The 11,035-nt window shown below is 40.3% G+C and overlaps 1 protein-coding gene across 1 annotated transcript; it reads left to right on the top strand.

The window, feature by feature from the left end:
* The first annotated feature begins 5,588 nt into the window (after positions 1-5,588).
* BRS3 (bombesin-like receptor 3) lies at positions 5,589-10,011 on the top strand. Its single transcript, XM_010083018.1, has 3 exons — positions 5,589-6,019; positions 8,682-9,033; positions 9,604-10,011. The coding sequence occupies exons 1-3, from the start codon at positions 5,589-5,591 to the stop codon at positions 10,009-10,011; spliced, it is 1,191 nt and encodes a 396-aa protein (XP_010081320.1).
* Positions 10,012-11,035: the final 1,024 nt, after the last annotated feature.

Raw genomic sequence — 11,035 nt, 5'->3', positions numbered from 1 at the left:
TAGCAACACATACAGCAGGAAATGTGTGTTCTATTTTAGACCGATGAAAGAAGGATTTATGAAAGTGTATTCTGTGAAGACAATTATTTGATGTCAGATCTCAGTGGGTTGTTACCAATAGGTTAGATGATGCAAAAGAAATAAAAAATGATAGTAAAACCACTGCAGCAGCTGTGTGACTCAGACAAAACCCTTCCCACTCCCACCTTGCTATTTGACCGGCACAAAACGCCACCATCCATCACACAGGTAAGCCAGTGGGTGCGGAGCCAAGGTCTGGGCAGCTCACTCAAGGGTTCATGGAGACTTTTTATGTCTCCGCATGGACAAGTGCCTAAAGCTGCCTTCTAGCTCAATGTATGTACACCACTTTGATAGATAAATATTACATAGGATGGCACTTTAAGGTCAGTACGGCTTGTTTAAGTTTTCCTCTGATAGTTTATGAACCTACAGTACTGGTTAGCAACACAGGTATATACTTATGCCCAAGATGTATAATTCTTTCTAAATTTAGCAGGCAGCTATTGGGAGAAATGTCATTATGGGAAATTATTTAAGATTAAAAATAAAAATAATACTGGGAAGATAATTACCTATTGTGTGAGATGATTGTTAAATCTTAATGCACAATACTCTATGCTTTTAGGTATCAGAAAGTATTTAGCATGTAATGGCACTCTAATGGTTCTAAATTAAATGTATCACTGAGAGTTTCAAGGATGCCCAAAAGAATTATGCTTGTTGTATTACTTCATTGCCTGATTGTTCCTGTAACGAAAGAAATTCACAGATACGTTCCAGTGTTTATTTTTCTCTCTTTTCTGAGAAATTACATCAGCATTTTACCAGCCATTCTCACACTGAAACTGTCTCTAGAGCAGGGACTGCTCTTCCCAACGTGAAGGTGGCAAAGCCAGTATAGAAAACACGAGGAAGAAAAAGAGATTTCAGCTAATATAATTCTAGCTATAACTACAGAGTCTAGCTTACAAACTAGAGCTGTTAAAGGACTCCAGGTTAGGACTTCTTGATGGAGAAGCAAAAAGCCCTCCTTCATCTTTGTATCAAAATAAGATGACCTAAAAGGAAGGCTACTGAGATTTGCTGAAAGGGAAAGATTTATGTTGATCTGGGAAGACTGCTAGACTTCAATTTTCTGCCTCCAGAAAGAGGAGAAAAGTGCCTGTGGTGACCCAATGGCAAAGTCCTGCTCTGTGCGGACCAGCCTGGGCATGTGGACAGCGATCAGGCTTGTCTGTAGAAGAGATCTTCACCTGAGAAGAGCCCTTCATAAGAGAGGATGACACAACAGAGTCTACCAAAATGCAGGACTAGGACAGGCAAGCTGCTCAGTGTCTCTCTGCCATTAACACCCGAAGAACATTGTGCTGGCTTTGGCTGGGACAGAGTTCATTTTCTTCATAGGAGCTCATATGGGGCTAGGTTGTAGATCTGCGCTGGAAACAGAGCTGATAACACGGGGATGTTTTAGATGCTGCAGAGCCATGCTCACACAGTCCAGGACTTTTCTGCTCCTCACCACCCCCCCTCCCCCACCAGCGAGCAGGCTGGGGGTGCACAAGAAGTTGGGAGGGGACAAAGCTGGGAAGCTGACCCCAACTGACCAAAGGGATATTCCATACTACATGGCGTCATGCTCAGCATATAGAGCTGGGGGAAGAAGGAAGCGGGGGGACATTCGGAGTGATGGCATTTGTCTTCCCAAGTAACCATTAGGTGTGATGGAGCCCTGGAACACCTGCCTGCTGATGGGAAGTAGTGAATGAACTACTTGTTTTGCTTTGCTTGCATGCACTGCTTTTGCTTTACTTATTAAACTGTCTTTATCTCAACCCATGAGTCTTCTCACTTTTACCCTTCCGATTCTCTCCCCCATCCCATCATGGGGGAAGTGAGCGAGCGACTGTGTGGGGCTTCGTTGCCAGCTGGGGTTAAACCATGACAAACATAAATGTCAGTTCGCTCAGCAAAGAGACAGAAAGATACATCAGCCAGCTATAAACAGATGGTGAAATTGCTAGGAGAGACAATTAAAACAAGGGTCGAAAATGAGTTTCAGACACAAAAGAAGAATTAAGACAACAAAACAGTTCTATGCAGAAATGATACAAATAATGTCCTAAGAAAGTGAGTTAAAATAATCTTAAAAAACCCAGGCTGGCTAATATAGCTGTAGTTCACTGTGTAACAATTTTGTGTTCCTACCACTCTAGCTACAAAGCATTTTGACATATTTGTATAAATAACAGTCAATGCTGCATGACCAGTGTATACTGAAATAACAAAAATACGCTACATAAAATAATTACAATTTCAGAAAATAAATTTCTTTAATGGGAGCTAAGACAGAGGCAGTTTTTTCCATGTTTTGGCTTGGTGCAGAGCAAATGGTTCTGAAAGAGATTTTTCTGAGTGGGTGACACTATGCAGCATATGGAAATGACTGAAGTCAGCAGTCACACTGCATTAAAACAGAAAATTTGCATTAAAAGTACAGCTAAATGATATACTCTTGGCTATTTTGCTTGGGGGTCTTTTTGCAGCATGGAGTTCAAAAGGAACATTCATTTTTTGTGAATGTTTTGTGTGTTTTCTGGTATTTTACAAAATAGCCAGAATTACCCAAATTGCTTGTCTCTTCACCAGAAGACAGAGCTCCAAAATAAGGCCATAGAGTTGTTTACTGTTTGGAATAACAGTAAACAGTAAATCCTTCCTTGTCGGCTGGATTTGCACAACTGAAACTGAAAGCTATTGGAATCTGTGTTAAAAACGTGGTGTGTTTTCTCCTGCCTGGTTTCCACCCATGACACCAAGGAAGGACACACAAAATTGATGAACAGAAACACTGAAATTCTCCCATCATAAACAAATTGCGTATTTGATTTTTACTATCTGTCCTTCAGTCTTCGTGAATTTCCTTGGGTGGAGAGAACATTGTTTTGTGTGCTTTTTCAAAAGAATACTTCTCGCCTCCCAGCGATCAACTAAGACAGTACCTTATGCTCTCCAAAGAGAGAACCTGGCTGACCAGCTAAAACCTCCAGAAATACAAGGACTGGATGAAGAATTGTGAAAAACAAAGGAGCTTCCTTCTGACAGATTCCACCAAGAAGGTACAAAGCTGGGAAAAATACAATCTCTCAGTAGAAAGAGAAAACAAGTAGAATTTAATGCTGCTGTGAGCTGGGTTAGACATGTGTACTGTGTGCTATTAGAGAGCAGGAAAAACATGTGTTTCCAGAAGTGTGGAGCATCAGACTGAGCATTCAGGTTCAGATATAGGACTTCAGGTTCAGTTTGGAATAAACAGCACAAGAAGTAGCAGGAGTAAACAGAATTTTAAGCCCTTGCTGCTTTACGGGGTTGTTTTCATGTGTTGGAGTCCTCAAGGGGTTTAAATATGGGCTACGAGGTCTGTCACCTTCACTTCATACCTGAATCATCCCCCAAACAAACTGTTGAGAGCATCTCATAGCTCAGAAGTCTCCACTCCTCGGGTTTATCTCTTACACAGAGGAATATCAGTTCAGGTCCTCTGTGCTCCTGTGCAAGATGACTGAGTGGCAGAATAAACTGAGCCTCGGCTTTCACCTTGTCAGCCCAAATCACTGAGATGGCTTCGAAAGCTCTAGGAGTGTAGAAGGTTGGGATCTATGCTGCTAGCTGAACTTTGGCGCCTCAACCAACCTCCAGTGCAATTCAAGGCAAGTAACAAGTTGTTTTCAGCTAAATTCCAGTTTCAGCGAAACACCTGATGTTTCATTCGGATGCTACCCTGGAGTATTCCACACTTGGTAGACAGCAATTAGTTCCCAATGTTTGGTGATACCCTACCTCTCCTATACAGGAAATCTAAACATTTTATGTAACCATCTGACATTAAGCTGTCACAATCTGCTACAGCTGCCGAACCTTATATTAAATATAACGCACAGTACACCAGTGTGGGTGGACAACATAATCAGGCATCCTCAAAAGCACCCAAATCTGTGAGCAACCTACATACTGTGCCTGCATAAAAGGACATATTATGGTTGATCGTGACAAGAACTTCTCTTCTAAAAGCACTTTCAGAAAATGTAATTGGAATTTTTAACCCATGGATCCTTTTTGTATCAATGACTCCTTTTTCACCTGGCCATAGCACTGGTCTTCCATCCGATCTACCATCTACCATCTGGTCTATCACCATCTGATACCTGTGGCATAGTTGTGCTTGCAAGGATTGGGACTGGAAGAGGGAAAAGCAAACTATCCACATGGAGGACTTAGAGGAGTTTTTTTGAGTAAATTAAACCAACTTGATTTTGTGTGTCTGTGTGTGTGCAGCTAAAGGGACTCAGCTATAAAATTGCTTTTGTGATTTGAGCAGGGTATGTTCTCCACTTGAATGTCACAGCTGAAGAATAATCTGGAGGAAAAAATGCTCCAGTTACTGATCTTCATTTTCAAGGCATAAAGCTCAGTCCTTTGACATCCTTTCCACTTCCATTATTTAGAAATGAGATCTTGGGTTTCTTCATTTCAGGAGATCTAACCCAATAGGTCACATTCCTCACACCTTAGTTTACATTAAAGTTAGGCAGGGGTTCATCACAGGGCAGCTTCAGATTTGACTGTTGACTAATCTAAAGATAAAACCCATAGAACTGATATGTTTGATTGACATAGCATCACAAGACGTTATTTTGCTCCCAGAAGATTTGAATCATCACTTGTACCATCCAAAGCCAACAAATACATGGATAACTGCAAGATAACAGGTTTCTGTACTGCAACTATCAATAAACCTGTTCAAACCTGTTCAGCATAAATTGTGGTTTTGATGGCAATGGGACGGCTCCAAGGGACAAACCTCAGCTTTCATACAAGTGTTTGCAAGATTATGGACATAAATTTCTGTCTTACATTGCCTCTAGGAAGGTGACTGCATTTCTGTGATAGAAAGACTAATCAGAGCACAGACAAGCACACGCTGTCTCTATGGCTCTTTCAGCAAATACAATCTGTATTCTGAGATATTTTATCTGCCATTAAAGTATACTGTAGAGTTTTACGTTAAATTAGTATATTCTATCCTGTACTATTGAGAAAATAATTTCAGGTTTTCATTTTATTTCCTTTTTAGAATATTTTGAAAAATATTAATAGACATTTGCTAGGTAATACGCAAACCCTAATGCTACAGTAATTGCAATTCATTATTTACTTGCCAGATACCTCCAGGAAAAAACAAAACAAACCCAAACCATCTTTTCAGCTAGTATCTCTAAAGAAACCCCTTTTCTCTTTTTTCTCCTCCCTCTCTGCTCCACTAACTGAAAAGCCAATAAAAAAATTCTCCACCTCCTACACAGTTCAGAAGAAGATCTGTGTGCATTTCTCCTAGGCACGTTTTCAGACCCAGAAGGGGATGAAAGTAGTTAATGTGCACCGGGAATCTTAATTTCAGACACAAATTTGTATTTTTCTATTGACCTTGCTGATATGCTGCAAGCTAAATATTAAACCATTTTTTGATCAATTTAAGTCCAGCCTGGGGAGAAGAAATAGTTAAAGAAATGTCTCAAGTATACTTCCATTCAGCTAATCAGACTTTGTGTGCATCTACAAATGGTACAGAACTGAAATCAATCCTTGATAATGAAACCACAACTGAAAAATGGACCGAAGACTCCTTTCCGGGATTAGAAATACTATGCACAATTTACGTTACATATGCCGTGATCATTTCAGTGGGTCTCCTTGGAAATGCTATACTCATCAAAGTCTTTTTCAAGATTAAATCAATGCAGACGGTTCCAAACATCTTCATCACCAGTCTGGCATTTGGAGACCTACTGCTTTTATTAACTTGTGTGCCTGTAGATGCAACACGTTATATTGTGGATACCTGGCTCTTTGGAAGAATTGGGTGCAAGCTGCTGTCTTTTATCCAGTTAACCTCAGTTGGAGTATCAGTGTTTACCCTGACTGTTCTCAGTGCTGACAGGTGGGTCTGATGCAATTGATTTACCAGGAGATACCACAGGTGTGAAGGTAGAAATGAATAAAGGGGCAGAAATTATAATTTTGCAAAATATTGAATGGCACATTGTAATAGACTAAAAAAAAAAAACCCAACCACTGTCCCATTTAATTTTAAAATGTATGTTAGAAAAATTGAAGCAGTTCTCTTTAATGGAGTGGAGGGAGAAAGACCCCTTAAGTCTTCTGACCTTTTATTAGCTTGAACTACAGTGCAGGGTTTTTTCTCAATTGCACAGAAAAGAGAAATTGCTTAAGGCAGAGAAAAGACAGTATACTGGTGCTATCTAGTGGTGCACTAAAGCAGTTGGTGAAGATAAAAAATAAAACTGAAAATGACTGAGTGGAAATCCTCTGTCCTATGCACTCAGTGAGGCTCTAAAATCCTAGAACATAACAGATTGACATGGGGGGTAAAAAGACAAAAGTAAATACAGAACAGACCAGGGGAGAAATTAATGACTCTCATGATTTGATGGTTACTGCAATACTATAGTAATTTTCAGTTTAATGATAAGTGCTTAGTGTGAGATAATATGGCACAATTTTACTATTTCCTCTTACAGTTCTTACATCTTTTCCAGAGATGTTTCAGCCCAGAGGAAATTAACCTCAGGTTACAATGTTAGTAGGGATCAGTGCTCCCGTCTCACTGTTGTCAGAAGTTGCTGAACAGTTTTCTGTGCACCTCATTTCTGAATGAATAAAACTTAGATGAGATTTCAGTCCAATTAGCATGAGCACGTCAAGGAGTGGAAAAAGCTAAAATTAATTTTATTATTAAGAAATAAATCTCATCTCTCATGCCAGCAATCATGATTGTATGTAATACCACGTAGTTCACGTGTCCAGACTTTAAATATCAAGCAATGCTACTGTTACTGTATTCCAAAAAAAAAAATAAAAAAAAAAATCACCCAACACAGGAATGGCCACACTGGGTCAGATCAAGGGTCCACGGAGGTCAACAGCCTCCAGAAATGGTAGTATAAGGACAAGAAAAGACACATAAGAAAAATAAGGACCACTATCCAACACTACACTTACACCCTAAGCCTTCAGACGACCTCCTGAGCAGATGTGGTTTCTGTGTATTTAACAACCTCAATGGATTTATCTTCTAGATCCTTGTCCAGTCTCTTCTTGAACTTGTTTAGCAATGATGTTCACTGCCTGTGGCATAAACAACTCTCTTTTTCTTGGCACGTGGCTCCATTTGATGTCCCTGGCTTTTGTGCCAGAAGAGACAGTGATCCCCATGCACCTCTCCAGGCTGTTCATGTTATATTCCATCCTCAGTAGGTGGTTTTTTGAGTTCAGGTGTGCAGAGCAGCAGATGTTTAAGAGTTGCATGAATCATAAATACAGATAATTGCACATAGTCTCTTTTGCTCTCCACTATTTTCCTAATAATTCCTAAAATTTTGCTTTTTTTTGGTGTTTCTTTAGGGTTTGGTGTTGTTTGCTCCTTTTTTTACTACTGCTGAATATTAAGCTGATGTTTTCACTGAACCATCCTCTGTATCACAGCTCCAAGGTCTTGGTCCTGTATGAAGTCAATTCAGAATCCATCATTTAGACACTTGATTCTGTATTTGATTCTTCATGGGAGCTATTATGTGAATACTCCATGCCACATCTTCACAGGGTAACTATATGGGAAGCTTACTGAGAAAGCTCAGAACATCAGTTATGTGCGCAATGACAGACTATCATGTTCCAGCATGCTAGAAGAGCTTGAAGTCAATAAAAATGGGATTTATTTGATAAACAGCAGTCCAGCTTGCAGTTTCCTATTTAAGTTTGCCTAGAGGAGAAAAAGATCAGATCCTCAGCTTGTGCAAAATGGTACAACTAAACTGTCTTACCCTCTGGATCCTTTTTTACTGCCTTTCCTTTCATGCCAGTCTTGTGTACACCAGGGGGGTCTCTTCTTTCTGCATCATCAAGAGTCGCTGATACTTTGGGAGCAGTATATATTGTCTCCCGTGCTTCATCCACCTTTGTGGCAGTTGGTCTCTTTCCATGTCGTTTTAGATTTTCACACATCTTTACATTTATCCAGATCTTTCTCATACTTCTGACTCAGTCCACATGCTGCAGAATCACAGCCATGAACCAACAGCAGTGTCAGCTCCTGTTTTATAAACATGAATGAATACTGGAGCATGATTTTGTGTCAGACCACTGCATTCAGCTGGGATCTTAAGAACGTGGAAGAAAGGAGGGGTGCACATGCTTGGTTTTATGTATTTATAAAATAGTTAACTTGTTTCATACCTTCACCAGTTTTGCATATGAATTCTCTCATTTACATTTCCAGGCAGCATCACAAAGATAGGAGAGATGATTCCACTTACTGATCCTAATCAAACAGTAGCAGTCATCTTTACTTAGGAAGGCTTTAATGACAAGTCCTGCCAGCCAATTCATTAAAATACATGCTTAAAATTAACTTTCACATTTCCATCTTAATTATGAAGAGCTAGTATCTGTTTTATTTTCAAGACAATTCTACCACCCTCAGTTTAGCAAGAACAGGGATGGCTTTATCCCCAGTAAGTTTGCATTGTCAGTGCTTGCATCACCACTGTATTCATTCTCACAGTACTGTTGGTTGGTTTTAGGTACAGAGCCATCGTCAAGCCCTTGGAACTGCAGACTTCAGATGCGCTCCTGAAGACCTGCTGTAAAGCTGGCTGTGTTTGGATCATCTCCATGATACTTGCTATCCCAGAGGCTGTTTTTTCAGATTTGTATTCTTTCAGCAATCCTGAGAAAAATACAACTTTTGAGGCATGTGCCCCTTATCCTGTATCTGAGAAGATCCTGCAGGAAGCTCACTCCCTGATTTGCTTCTTAGTGTTCTATATTGTCCCCTTAGCTGTCATTTCTGTGTACTATTTTCTTATTGCCAGAACTTTATATAGAAGTACATCCAACATGCCAGCAGAAGAACATGGTCATGCCCGTAAACAGGTAAGCTGCGATCCAGCTCTAAAGTGTCCAATTTTCCAAAATCTATCATGCTGATCAAGTCTGAGTTCTTGAGTGCAAAACCTTTACCTGATAATAGAACACAAAGCTCCATAAACTCAGCCCATATTAGCAATCCAAATTCAGCTACGCACTTAAGCACATGCTCATGACTCACTAACTTAACTGCCAGCATGCCCGCTTTCGTAAAGAGGGATGGGGTTTGCTGGGCTTTCTTATGACCCGACTAAACTCAGGAGTTAAAACGTTGAATTGTAAACACTGAGACCTCATCCATGTGAGCTGACACATTAACTACTGTACTTTAAAATCCTAGTCTAGATGAGACTGCCACGTGATTTAGAACGGAAAGATAACGTGCACTGGAAATATTTTGTTTAAAAAATTATGAAATAGATTTATTTTTCTGTTGGTTTCTTGGGGGTTTTTTTCCATTTTGCTTTTTTGGTTACTAATGCGTTTAGACTTTTAGACCCCTTTGAAAATCAGCACCAACTACATGCACATGTTATTAATTGCTATTAACACCAGATTTGCATTATTTTCTTGTAGATTGAATCCCGCAAGAGAGTTGCAAAAACAGTGCTGGTGCTTGTTGCTTTGTTTGCCTTTTGCTGGTTGCCTAACCACATCCTCTACCTATACCGCTCTTTTACATACCATGCTTCTGTAGATGCTTCTACCTTTCATCTGATAGCTACTATTTTTTCCCGGGCCTTGGCCTTCAGCAATTCCTGCGTCAATCCTTTTGCTCTTTATTGGCTGAGTAAAAGTTTTCGGCAACATTTTAAAAAGCAAGTCTCGTGCTGCAAGGCAAAATTTCTTACAAAGCCTCCCAGTGCTACCCAGAGTAATACGCCTACCAGAGCCCTGTCAGTCACGGGCAGCACGCATGGCTCAGAAATCAGTGTTACACTGCTCACAGATTATAGTATCACGAAAGAAGAGGAAAGTGTTTAGTCCATCTGGGATGAAGAAGGACAGAAGCTGAGCCTTTGCAATTAAGTCACTACTACTGGGATCCTGGAAAGAGGTGCCAGTCCTTGCCCTGCCTGTGAAAGAGTTTTTATCAGGAGTTCATAATTTTTTAAAACACACAATAAAGAAACCGAACTGTGTAGAAGAATCTGCAACACCTGAACTTTCCAGCGTAAGCTCAAAGGGATTGATCATGTCCCCAAGCACGAACATGGATCCCCAGCTGGAATTCCTGGACTGGGCAGGACAGGAGTCAGCAGAGGTGGTGTGAGAATCATCTGCGAGGATTGTTTTGTTCTTGGTGACTTGTTCTTTGACTTGTGACTGAGAGCTCCCTCTGTCACATACTTGCATCTACAGCAAGCAAGAAAACCCACCTATCTTCACAACACGATCAACCAGGCAGATTTTTTAATAATTTCTTTTCTTGTCCTGAATGTTAAAATTGCTAAAGACATCAGAAAGTATGCTAAAATGAAAGAAAACCAATGTTTGTAGTACAGTGTAGTAAAAAAAAGAAAAAGCATTATGGGCTAGATTCACACTAGCCTTTGCTCTGTCAGTGACTTACTTTGAAACTCTAGGTAAGAGCTGACCGCTGCGTAAAGAGATGCCCTTCTCCATTCCTAAAGCAGACAAGGCAACCAGCAAGTGATCACCTCTCTTTAAAAGCTATAATAATCTTTAACCACACTTGTAAATTCTTTGCGATCTATGTGTAAAACATCTCAACAGTACAGAGTTCTTTATTGTTATAGTGATTTAACATCAAGAAATTGGGCTGGATCTGTATTGGAGCTCTAGTTTGGAGTTACAGTGCACTTTCAAAGCAAACTGCTCAAATGTCCCCTCCTCCCTTCCTTTGCTCTGTCTCCCAGAGTGGTCTTGAGTGCACAACCTGGATTTCTCTCAGAAGAAACTGTGCATCCAGTCCACGAACCGGACTAGAGTGAGTTTGAAGTAAAGCCGCCAGAATTGTATGGTGCGGGGCGTCACACTACCCATT

Source organism: Pterocles gutturalis, unplaced genomic scaffold, assembly GCF_000699245.1.
Source record: "Pterocles gutturalis isolate BGI_N339 unplaced genomic scaffold, ASM69924v1 scaffold14575, whole genome shotgun sequence".
Taxonomy (NCBI): Eukaryota; Metazoa; Chordata; class Aves; order Pterocliformes; family Pteroclidae; genus Pterocles; species Pterocles gutturalis.
This window is presented reverse-complemented; position numbering and strand designations above follow the sequence as displayed.